The sequence below is a fragment of the Acomys minous genome, assembly GCF_964271855.1.
Source record: "Acomys minous genome assembly, chromosome: 7".
Lineage (NCBI taxonomy): Eukaryota > Metazoa > Chordata > Mammalia > Rodentia > Muridae > Acomys > Acomys minous.
This window is the reverse complement of record NC_140488.1, coordinates 101,614,918-101,627,158: the sequence shown is the minus strand read 5'-3', so window position 1 is coordinate 101,627,158 and position 12,241 is coordinate 101,614,918. Positions and strand designations below refer to the sequence as shown.

The window sequence follows — 12,241 nt, the reverse complement described above, 5'->3', positions numbered from 1 at the left end:
CAATCTGTCAACCAGGCTGGCCTAAAACTCACAGAAATCCACCTCTGCCTCCCAAGTGTGGGGATTAAAGGCACCCCACCTCCCAGATACACATACACCTTTCAACCCTGCACACACTTATCCACACATGTCAAGTACTAGGAATCTGTTTATTGGCCATGCTAGGTGCATACTTTATAGCTTTGCTCAGGTCCTGTCTTGAGTGCATTGATACTTGCGTGGTAAGGCTCCCAGTTTTCCTTATGTTGATGATAATTACTACTTTTGTAAGCTATTGCCTAATGACTCTTCAACTCTTCACTGGACAGCATCACCCATAGCATTGTGAAGTGGACTTCTTTGTTGCACCCATGCTCTTCAGTCACAACTCCATCTTGTTAGACAACAAGAGTGCCAAAGCTGCTTTCTTTTTGTTATTTTCCCCCTTGGATACCTATGTACATGCTCTATTTCTAGTTTCTTTTTGTGTCCATGTTTCTCCACCACTTTAATATTAAAATGCACTGTGTTTAATATTTCTAGAAATGCTTTCTTTTAACAGATCATCTGGATATGAACATTTGTTAATGATATTGCATTATAAAAATGTACTTGCTTCTGTTCTGCCAGATGCTTTCCAGCTGCTGCCCAGCTCTCCTGCTGGCAGTTGCAGGAACTTGTTCCAGGACCTGCTTAGTAAACCCTTTTATTTTTATCTCTTGGTCCAAGAATGAATCCAACATAACAAATAATAACAACCTTAGGGCTTATAACAACACACATTTACCCTATTATACTTCTGGAGGTTGGAAGATTATAATGGGTTACACAGAGCCCAAATAAAGTACTGTGTTTAGTCAGCGGGCACCAGGGAACAGTATTTCCTTGTTTTTTCTACTTCTGGAAGCTGCTTAGATTTGTCTGCCAATGGTCCCATACTCCATTCTAAAGGCTCATGATGCAACATTTTCAACTCTTGCTTTCTAATTGCTTATTCTGTTGTCATGTCACTTTTTCTGACTTTGATGCTCCTACCTCCTTCTTATTAGGGGCCTGTTGAAGTCACTGCAACCATGCACACATTCTAGAGTGTGCGCACTTGTTTTGTTATGTTTTGTTTTGTAAACTTGACATAAATCTAGATATATCTCGGAAGAGGTTATTGCAATTAATAAAACACGTCCTTAAGACTGGCTTATAGAGGTTGAAGAGATGGCTGAGAGGTTAAGAGCACTGGCTGCTCTTCCAAAGGTCCTGAGTTCAACCCCCAGAAACCACATGGTGGATCACAACCATCTGTAATGAGATCTGGTGACCTCTTCTGGAAGGCAGGCACACACAATATTGTATACACAATAAAATAAATAATCTTAAAGAAAAAAAGGTTGGCTTATAGGTCTGTGGTGCATCTCCTTGATAGATGATTAACATGGGCGGCTAAGTCTGCTTTGGGAGGTGCCACTCCTGAGAAGCTTGCTCTCAGGTGTATAAGAAAGAAGACTAGCTGGGCATGGTGACCCACTTCTTTAATCTCAGGACTTGGGAGGCTGCAGCAAGAGGATCTCTGTGAGTTCAAGGCCAACCTGGTGTACAAATTGAGTTCCAGGACAGCCATGGTTACACATGGAGAAATCATATCTTAAAAACCCACCCACCCATCCACCCCCCAAAAAAGAAAGAAATAAAGCAGGCTGAGGGACTGGAGAGATGGCTCAGCAGTTAAGAGCACTGGTTGCTCTTCCAGAATATTTGAGTTCAATTGCCAACAACTACATGGTGGCTCACAACCATCTATAGAAGGGTCTGATACCCTCTTTTGTCATGCAGGCACACATGCAAATAGAGTACTTATATACATACATAAATCAATACTTTTTAAAAAGAAAAGAAAGAAAGAAAGAAAGAAAGAAAGAAAGAAAGAACGAAAGAAAGGGAGCCGGTCAATAAGCAACATTCCTCCACGGTCTCTGCTTCAGTTCCTGCCTAAGGTTTCTTTCTACATTGAGTTCCTGCTATGATTTCTTTTGATGATAGATTGTAATATAGAAGTCTAAGGCAAATAAACCCTTTTCTCCCCAAGTTCCTTTTGGCTATGGTGTTTTTCACAGTAATAGAAACCTAACCGAGACACAAGGCAAACTCTGCATCATTCCAGAACCCTTAACTTAACCACATCTGTATACATCCTTTCCTCACATAAGTCAACATCTTCAGAGGTCCTGCAGACAAAAGATTGAACACCTTTGGGGGACAATTGTCTAATATAGTAGAAAAGTACCCCCTTTGAAGGGTGCATTTCTGAGTTGCTATGTGGATGTCCACTTGCAGGCATCTGTACCTTTGCTTTGGAACCAATGATCAGGTATTATCACATCTCCTTGAAGCAAGGTCCGGAGACCCCAAAGATAGAAACTGCCCTTTTATGGCCTTTGGAAGCACATGTCTGAATTCTGTGCCCAGAGGCACAAAGCTCTCTGGAATCAGCACCTTTCTATCATTCCCACCAGCAGACTTTCCGCCTAGATTGCTTTCCTGCTCTGAAATTATAGGCAGCCTGCCAAGGGTAATAAACACAAATTGTTTTACTTCAGTGGAATTCATTTAACATAAATACTTGATGGCATAAACAGAATTGTCTGTGATGATGCAATTGTTCTAAATGCTACTGAAATATCACAGTTATTGGAGCAAGGTGACACTTAAGCAGTTGACATGTAGCTATGAATAAGGAACTGAATTTTAACTTATAATTTAAGCTAATTACTTTGTAAGTAGCCATTGCGGCTGATGGCCAGCATTCATAGCCAGTACTATTCAGAAAAATCATGTTTCTCCTTCACGGTCCTGAGTCAAAAAAACAGTTTTTTTCAAAGGCTAGGTCCAAAGGTAAAAAAAGAGCTACTCTTTACTTAGGGACAATAAAACCTTAATTCTGTCATTTATCTAAATTGACATAGTGTTGAAGCACTATATATATCCCTAATCTCAGAGAAGCTTCTCTTTCCAGTGAACTTCGTTGAATGAAGAAATGTATAGTTGCATAAGGTACTAAATGACAGTGAAGTGTTCAATTATAAAGAATACACATATAATATTTCTTCCATGCTCAAGGAACATTGTGAAAGAGGGGAGTGGGAAAAAGGTAAAATCCTTAAGGTAGGAGAAGGGCTGTGAAATGCAACCTTCTGGTGTAATACACAGTTGTTGCAGCATGAACATTCAACAACTGTGGATGACTGCAATGGGACTGCACAAGAATGGGTGGTACATCAACAGTCAGTTATAGAGGTGTAGGCTCAATTTTCTTAACAATTTTATTTTATTATGAACTTATCAAATGAGCTTATAAGCTGACTAGCATAAACCTAAGGAAAAGAAGATTAAAGAACACAAAAATTAAACCTTCTGGGTATCAGTTTCCAGGAACGGATCTCCTGGCACCGTTAGCAGGAGTTCTGGAACCTGAACCTCAGCTGGAGCCCAGAGCAGCAGCTGAAGCCTGGAGCCTCAAAACCTTCACTAGAGTGCTTCTCTTGAGGAGCGTTTTGAAAGCCAGCAATGAACAACCACTCAATCCTAAGTCTCCAAAGACCACGCCTCCTGTTTTTGGCTCACATTTATATCCCCTCTCAGAATTTGTTCAAGGATGTTTTTCAGGTGGTAACAGCCAAGCTCATCCACAAAGTGGTTTGACTTCTAAGGGGATAAACATCACCTGCTCTCTCATAGGTCTGTTCTTCATCCCACACTGGGGATCTAAACAAAAACATGTTTATCTCTCCTTCATAGAGGGAAGATACACTCAGAGGGCCCTGTCTCTCACTGCAGCACTACTTCCTATGGATAGTTTCTGGGGGAGAGGAGTCATTTCCCTCAATAGCATATCCAACTGATGACCCCAACTGGCTTCACATGGGTTGTTCCAAGCCAATGGTCACACAGATGACCCTGGTTAAATAAAACTCATTTTTAGCATTTTGAGTTGGGCTGTTTATCATTAACACAACACCATACTTATGCCAATTAGAGAAGACAGCTTTCTGATGCAGGTTTGGTGATGCATTCCTATCATTCCAGCCACACTGGCTGAGACAAGAGTATTACAGTTTAAGGCATTCCTAAGCTACAGGGTGAGTTCAAGGCCAACCTGGGAAATTAAGTGACATTGTTACAAAACAAATGGTCAAGAAGAGGTCAGTGTTACAATGTTGGTCACTTGGTAGTATTAAAAAGTAAGTCTAGTATGTGCATATCTCTAGGTTCAACCCAGTGGGCGGGAGAGAAGAGATGGAGAGGGGAGACAGACACATGAGTTGCCTTAGCACAATCTGAGTTTCCTGGCAGCCAAATAGAAAAAGGTGACACTATCATCCTCAGAATGCTAAGTGGAAAGTCTTGGGGCTGGAGTGGGGAGTGGAGCAACAGCTCTCTTACTCCTATAATTTATTCAGGCTATTGCCTCAAGCAGCCTAGAATAGACAATGGCCTTGACAGTTACTCCTTTGCAAAACAGTGTGTTTTAGGCTGTAGTTTATCACATTTATAAAGGCATTCCGTCTACCTAGATAACTGAGTAATATGGTCCAAGTCTGCAGTTTTCAGATGTCCCGTATGATCTGTAAACACAGCTCAGAATGCCTGAGAAAGGCTGGATTACACAGTATTACATTTCGCATCATGTAATTATTCTCGTAAATCTTTTAAGATACTGATCACATGCACAGCACCAAACTAGATGGGCAGGATTCATTCATTCATTCATTCATTCATTCATTCATTCAAGACAATGGACCGAGGTGTAAAATACTCAGGATGCAAAGGCAAGTGGAATAGGCTCACTATTCACAGAATAACTTACTAGATACTCAGGGCTGAAATTGGTGGCAAGTGAGGCAATTGCCTTGGGTGCAAAGTTTAAGAGTACCACAAAAGGCATTAATAAAAAAGATCATGTATTTGTTAATGTAAAAAATAATGCAAAGGGATGGAGAGGTGGCTCAACAGTATTTAAGAGCATTGACTGCTCATCCAAAGGATCTGCTCTTCTAGCACTCACACGGCTAGTTCATAATCATCTGTAACTCCAATTCTAGGGGATACAACATCATCTTCTGGCCCCTGCAGGCATAAGGCATGCAATTGGTACCCAAATATTCATGTATGCACAAAACCCACACCCTTAAAATAGTAAATTAAAATTATTGCAAAAGTCCACAATGCAGAAAATATAAAAATTTAAATAAACTGTAACTCCAGCCCCAGAGAATCTAGTACTTTCTTCTGACCTGTGAGGGCAACAGGTATGCATGGTTCTCAAACATTAAAATATATAAGATAAAATGAAATAATTCTTTAACAATACATTGAGGTTTGAGGAACCTGAATTATTGTGAAAGGGTAGTAGTCATTTCCAGTCAGCAAGGGGTTATACGTCTTATGTGCCCCCCAAAAATGGGTTTATACAGTTTGATAATGGCATGTAAATAAATTGGGCATGCTGTGTGTGTGTGTACTCTCAACAACTTCCACGTAGTTGGAAATATGGGTGATTACTATATATAGGTGCATACATTTCCCCTCACATCTCCCATGCGAAAAGGCACTGCTTCCTCTTTCTCAGTGGCTCACTTAAGCCTCATAACAACTCTAAATGGTGGTCTCTTAGGGTTACTGCTTCTGGGATGAAATGCCATGACCAAAGTAACTTGGGGAGGAAAGTGAGTACAATTCTACATCGAAGGAAGTTAGGATAGGAACTCACACAGAGCAGGAACCTGGAAGCAGAAGCTAAAGCAGAGGCTACAAGAGGTGCTGCTTATCAGTTTTCTCCTTATGGCTTGCTCAACCTGTTTTCTTACAGAACCCAGGAGCACCAACCCAGGGATGGCACCACCTACAAAAGGCTGCGACCTTCCCCATAGATCATTAATACAAAAAAATCCTATAGCTGCATCAATTTTTTCAGTTGAGGTTCCTCACTTTCAGATACCTCTAGCTTGTGTCAAGTTCACATAATACTAGTCAGCACAAGTAGATTCTATAACACTGCCCTATTTGCAGAAACAAAAAGTAAGGTTTATGCAGATTTGAAAATATAGCGAAGATAGGACTGGGCTGTAGCTTAATTGTTCAAATGCTTGATTAGCATACACAAAACCCTAAGATTGAGTTTAGCACTGCAGAGACTGGGTATGGTGGTACATGGCTGCAATGCTAGTCTCTGGGAGATGGAGGAAGGATGATCAGAAGTTCAAGGTCACTCTCAGCTATACAGCAAGTTTGAAGACTAACTTGGATGCATGAGATTATATCAAAATAGCACAGACAGTAATATTGTAATATATTAAGGTGTTATAAATTAGCTGTGTTAATTTTTGGTTGAGAATATTTTTAATGTTTATTTTTATTATACATATATGTATAGGTATGAGTATGTGTACATACCTTCAGAGTTCAGAAGAAGGTCTTTGATCTTCTGGAACTAGAGTTACAGTCAATTTTGAGTCACCAGATGTGGGTGCTGGGAACCAACTAGGGTCCTTGGAAAGAGCCTCAAGTACTCTTGACCTCTGAGCCATGTCATTAGTTTCTTAGCTGAAGACATTTGAGCAAAATTTAAGTTGCTGTAACCTGGTATGGCACAGAGATAGTACTGAGTGTTGGGCTTTCCTTGAGGTTCCTTGAGCTTTCCTTGAAGAGGCAGATCCAGCTCTTCTTGCTCTCCAAAAACTATAGGACTGATGTGAGCAAGTGATGTGTATCTAATGTGGTGTATGCCATGCCAGAATCTTGGGGAGTTGTGGGTTCACAGAGGAAATGAGGGAATGATCAGAGATGTCATCTAGAGGGCAAGCAGGGACTGTAAGTCCATGTCTGACCACATGGTGCTGCATATTGGAGAGCAAAAGGCAATGTCAAGTCTGTCTTCTGTCTGTCCTGCAAGACATAGCATTTTCCTTGTGCTATTGCTGGTAATACTTGCCTGCAAGCATCAATGAATACCCTGGAGATGAATGTACTCAGAGTATTGAATATTTGACACATGTAGTTGAGAGTGCTTTGGGACATGTATGTTTAAAACATGCTTAATGCATCCCAAAACTCTTAAAACTTTCCACCAGTCTCTGTGGACCAGCCACTGCGTTCTCCTCCCCAGAGATTTAACTGCCAATTTGTTGTGTTTCTTTCCGAGATAGTGTATATGCAGATTGGCAGTTATTCTTTCCTATACTCTAGTGCTGACATGGAAGGTGCTTCATTACATGAAGGTTCACAGTCTTTGGCACATTATCAAGGGGGAAATGCTTCAGAATGGTTGGGACATCAAATCATACTTTATAAGTCATTCTAAACCAGAGGCCCTCAGCCTCAGCCTTATTGATATTTGAGGCTATGTCATTCGCTGTCATGGGCAGCAGTTCTTTACACTGTGGCCTGTTCCCTAGTGTCTCTGGGCTCCACCCACTGGATGTCAAGAATATACTACTTGTCTCTATAGTGCCTGAGTGGGACAGCTGAAAATAACCCCAAGGGAAAAGGAGCAATACCATTCCCATTAGGAACCAGTGTTTTAGCTGTGCAAGGTGTCTCTCACAACACTCAAGAGGCAGCCTGAGCTACAGAGTGAGACTGTGTCTCAAAACAAAACATAACAAAACAAAACACCCACAACTGAATAACAATCCCATAGTGTAGTTCATCTTGTGTGTGTTTCTAAGAAAGGGGCAGATAATGAAGAGGGGGAAGGTGAAAAAAGCTTCATGTTATGAAATTACAAATATGTGAAGAAAAAAGAAATTGAGGATCTCAAATTTAGAGCCCAGTGGTGCTTTCACAGCTCCTGAAGAAACTTTTTTTTCTGAAGAAGCTTTTTGAGACTATTAACACTGTCTCTGTCTGTCTGTGTCTGTGTCTGTGCCCCCCCCCATTGTAAAATGAGAAGCAGGTTACAGAAAACAGAAAATGACATGATTGGCCCCCATTTCCAGTGCCTGACAATCAGAACTCCAGAGAAAGGTTGCGATTGTTCCCTTCAAGCTTTGTGCTTAGGACTGGAGACCATTCAAATAAGAACTGTGAATCAAAGAATTAGCTAAAAGTATACATTCTCCATATGTCTTTGGTTATACAACTGTGTCATTATGGAGAAACTATTGTATAGTGAAGAAGAAGAGGAGGAGGATGTAGGGAGGAGGAGGAAAAAGAGGAGGAGGAGGAGGAGGAGGAGGAGGAAGAAGAAGAAGAAGAAGAAGAAGAGGAAGAGGAAGAGGAAGAAGAAGAAGGCAGCTTTAAAAACACCCTTAAACCACTGAGTTGCCATATTTGATAATATGGTGAATCTATTGTTAATTGTTTTCTATGTTCATATGTAAAAGTTTGTGTACCTAGCCACAACTATCTTACACCCACATACAACAAATATATCACTTGGTACATGTTTTGGAGCCTGGTTGTGTCCCATTTAACCTAGTATTAATGTCTTTTTCTCTCTATGTATCTACCATCATAGTAACTTTATTATTATTATTATTATTATTATTATTATTATTATTATTATTACTATTATTATTATTTTAATTTTTGATATTTGAGGGTAGAGGATATTACTAGAGTTATTTCATTCTGTAGGAAATTCCATGGCCCCATTTTAGGTATGCTCTAATGTGTGCTTTCAATTGAACAATTTTAGGTCTGTTGTTGGTGTGTGTGCGTGTGTGTGTGTGTGTGTGTGTGTGTGTGTGTGTGTGTGTGTGTGTAAGAGACAGAGAGAAAGAGAGACAGAGAGAGAGATAGAGACAGAGGCAGAGAGACAGAGACAGACAAGTAGTCAACAGTGTGCTTGCTTTCTTTCCTTGTTTTTGGTTGGTTTTCCAGACAGGTAGTCTTTGTTGTTTGTTTGTTTTTCGAGACAGACTGTCCTGGAACTCGATCTGTAGACTAGGCTGGCCTTGAACTCACAGAGGTCCTTCTGCCTCTGCCTCGTGAGTGCTGGAGCACTGGGATTAAAGGGCCATGCCATAGCGTGTGTGCGTGCGTGTATGCATGTGTGTGTGTGTGTGTGTGTGTGTGTGTGTGTGTGTGTGAGAGAGAGAGAGAGAGAGAGAGAGAGAGAGAGAGAGAGAGAGAGAGAGAGAGAGAGAGAGAGAGAGAGAGAGAGAAAGAGAGAGAGAGAGAGAGAGCAAGAGTGAGAGAGAAAGAGGGGAGAGAGAGAGAGAAGGGGGGAGGGGACGCGGTGGGCCGGGGAGAGAGAGCGCTTTCAAATGAGCAATCACCTGGAAAAAGAGAAGGTGAAACTAACTAACCCTGTTTATTTTAGTCTGTCCCCGGATGAGGAAGGTGTTGGTATTTAGTCATTTCAGCCAAGCTGAACACAGAGGAAGGATGTGAGCAGCAGGGTGAATTACATGCCTCTGGCAGCAGGGTGAGTAACAGCACGCAGCGGTCCTCTACTCCCACCCCCACCCCGGGAAACGATGGCCAGGGAGCACCAGCCTCTGGAGGTGGGGCATCCTGTATTGCAGAAGTAGGGTTCTCTCCGGACACCTTTTTACCGATGGTAGAAGGCCAACCACATTGCAAAGGCTATATTCCAGAGCCAAGCGCTGCCCAGGAGGACAGGGCTGGGCTGAGTGGCTGAGCTGAACACGTGATCCTGCCAGACTGCGTCCTGGGCCCTCTGTGAGCCTAAGACTGAAATCGACATTTGCCTCTGGCAGGAAAATGAACTTGTCAATTTCCGTGTGCTTCAGACATTCAACCCAACGGAGACAGGAATTGCAGTAGCAATTTGGCTTAGTATCTCAAGAACCTCAGAGCTATAAAGGTAAGTTATTTGTCACTCTGAGAAACAAACCTGAGAGGAGTGACCTAGAAATCCACACCACCACTGTCAATTTAAAAAATAATAATGATCTTGAAAATAATAGATTGCTGAGAGAGGCAAGGGCTGTATTTAATCTAAATTAGAGTTTGACCTTCTGAGAAAAAAATGTGGTTAATCTGGAGGCAACGGTGGTAAAGGGGACAAGGTTAAATATAGAAGTGAATAAAAGCTGTTGGAGTAAGTGGCGGCCAACTTAACTCATGCCTGTTTGGAAAACAATCTATTTAACATGTCTTTCAGGGGAGTGATCAAAAGGAATGTTATAATTGTGACTTAAAGTTAAAACAATTCCCTTACAAATGAAAAGAGCTTCTATCATTGCCCTTTTAATCCTCACAACATTTACGTGCTTTGGCAAACAGATTGTATTTTTAAAAAACTGCTTTAACTTCTAAATGTGCTAGCTCCAATTTATGAACTGATCGCAGAATATTTAAAAATTTTTAAGCAAAGGCTGTTTTACTGTGAATGAAAAATGTTGACAATGTACATTATAACAGTAAAGTGATTCACTTCTTCAAAATGTCAGTAAAATTAGACAACCTGAAATAACGAGTTGTTTTCGACAAACACATACTTGAGAGATGAAATGTCTTACCCCAGGAGTCAAGAAAAATAAGCACAGACACATACTGTTGTGTTTTCTCAATAGTGCTGTATTTTAAATAATCAAATATTATTACAGTAAATAGAATTAACATATGGTGCCACTGTTTTTTCCCTAGCAAATAGAACAAATGTAATGCAGTTACTGGGAGTAACTTAAAGTATTAGTCATAACTTAAAGTGGAATTAGTAGAATATTACATCAAGAACTGCTTTAGTGTAATATTTGGCGTATAATTTAGAACACCAATCCTTTAGTGCAGTGTGTTCATGCATGGTCTATTTCAGGTGTCATTATGATTTTCGTAAAAGATATTTCTCTATTGTATCTGATAAAGTAGAATACCAGATTGTCTTCCTTTCCACAATAATCTCCTTATTGCTACCTTTTTTGAAATCCTATTACATGCCTGGAGCCTGTAATAATGTCGATTGCTTCTGAGTGCTGTTTGCCAAAACTTTCCCAATGAGGCCAATCAATAGACATGCATCAAGACAAACGCCCTGAAAGGGGGTTAGACTGACTGTTACCTGCCTCTTCTGGAATATTTAGTGTCTTCCTACTCCACCCTCGGACCTCTGGTTCTGCTCCAGCCGCAGGACTCCAAAGACGTCACGTGGCAGAGCGGAGCCCGCCTCCTGATGATGTCACAGCGCTAGCAGCAGACGCGCTGAAGAAAGGATGCTCTAGGATGCTGTCCAGGTGGACGGCCACGCTGCAAGATGCGGCACTGCAGGTAAGGGGTGCACGGTGCCTGGGTGCCCTTCCTGGCGCTCAGGGCTGTACAGTCGCTGCAGGTGGAGCCCGGGTCGGAGGTGTGTTGCTCTGGCAGCGTCCCTTAAAACTGAAGTAGGGCCTTCCTTCGGCTGCTGCAACGCCTGCTGCCCACAGCTGCTTCCTCCTGCTTCTTTTGCTGTTGGAAGCATTAGATGAGGAGTGGCCTAGTGCAGGTCCTTGCATGAGTTGGGTCTTGGCGTGCACACCTGCAGAAAGTGGCCAGAGGGCAGATAGAAAGATAAAAGCCTCTTACTAGGAGGGGGAGAGAAATGTGCACCGACTACAACACATATATTCTAAGGACAGAGACCAAGAGAAAGAGCTGCTTTTGAAAAGATAACCATAAACCATTTTCCTCCTGCCATTGTGCTGGCTCTATAAAGGCATCTTTATTAATTGTTCTCACAGAGATTGCTTCTCAGCAGTGAGCCTAATTTCACTCAAAGCAAAAACTTGCTTGGGAATGACAACTTCTTAGCTGCAATAACAAGGCCAGATGTGCAGTCTAAATCGTTTTTACATTGTTTTGCAAGGCTATAGCATTTAAATGTGTTTTTTTTCCCCAGGCAGGTGTTTTCAGTAGATTTAAAAATAATAGCAGTCAATAAAATATAGTAAATGTAGTTTGCAAAGATAACAGGCCAGTATAAAACATGGCTATATCTCTAAGATCAAAATAATCCTTAACAAGAGCTGGGGATTGGAGACATTCCAGACCTTTTAGAATTTCCAGCATTCTTCTTAATTGCTTTGCTGCATAATTAGCTCACTGAAGGCAGGGGCTTGATGACTCAGCGGCAGATGGAGGGGTCAGGTGACTTCAGGCCCAGCATGACAGCCTGTGTGTGCATGTGGGGGGGGGGGAAGGAGTTAATGCCCTCTTTCCCACCAACCCTGTTTATATTCCTTTCTTCTGGTCTGTGGCCAGTACTTGCGTGGGTATCCTAAAGAGGAGAATGTAACATTCTCTCCTGAAACCCTGATGTCTCCAGAAG

At 41.6% G+C, this 12,241-nt stretch overlaps 1 protein-coding gene across 4 annotated transcripts in view; it reads left to right on the top strand.

Annotated features, from left to right (window-relative positions):
• Window positions 1–11,066: 11,066 nt before the first annotated feature.
• CLCN4 (chloride voltage-gated channel 4) overlaps window positions 11,067–12,241 on the top strand; it is a 68,403-nt gene continuing 67,228 nt past the window's right edge. For 2 of the 4 annotated variants that reach the window (XM_084790587.1, XM_084790586.1), the window contains exon 1: window positions 11,094–11,205. Coding sequence is in view for 1 of the 4 variants with exons in the window: in XM_084790584.1 (XP_084646710.1) it covers window positions 11,192–11,205 (14 nt within the window). In the remaining 3 variants the exon portion in view is untranslated. Of the gene's footprint in view, window positions 11,206–12,241 lie in introns of all 4 variants that reach the window. The other 2 variants (XM_084790585.1, XM_084790584.1) reach the window with 2 other exon arrangements.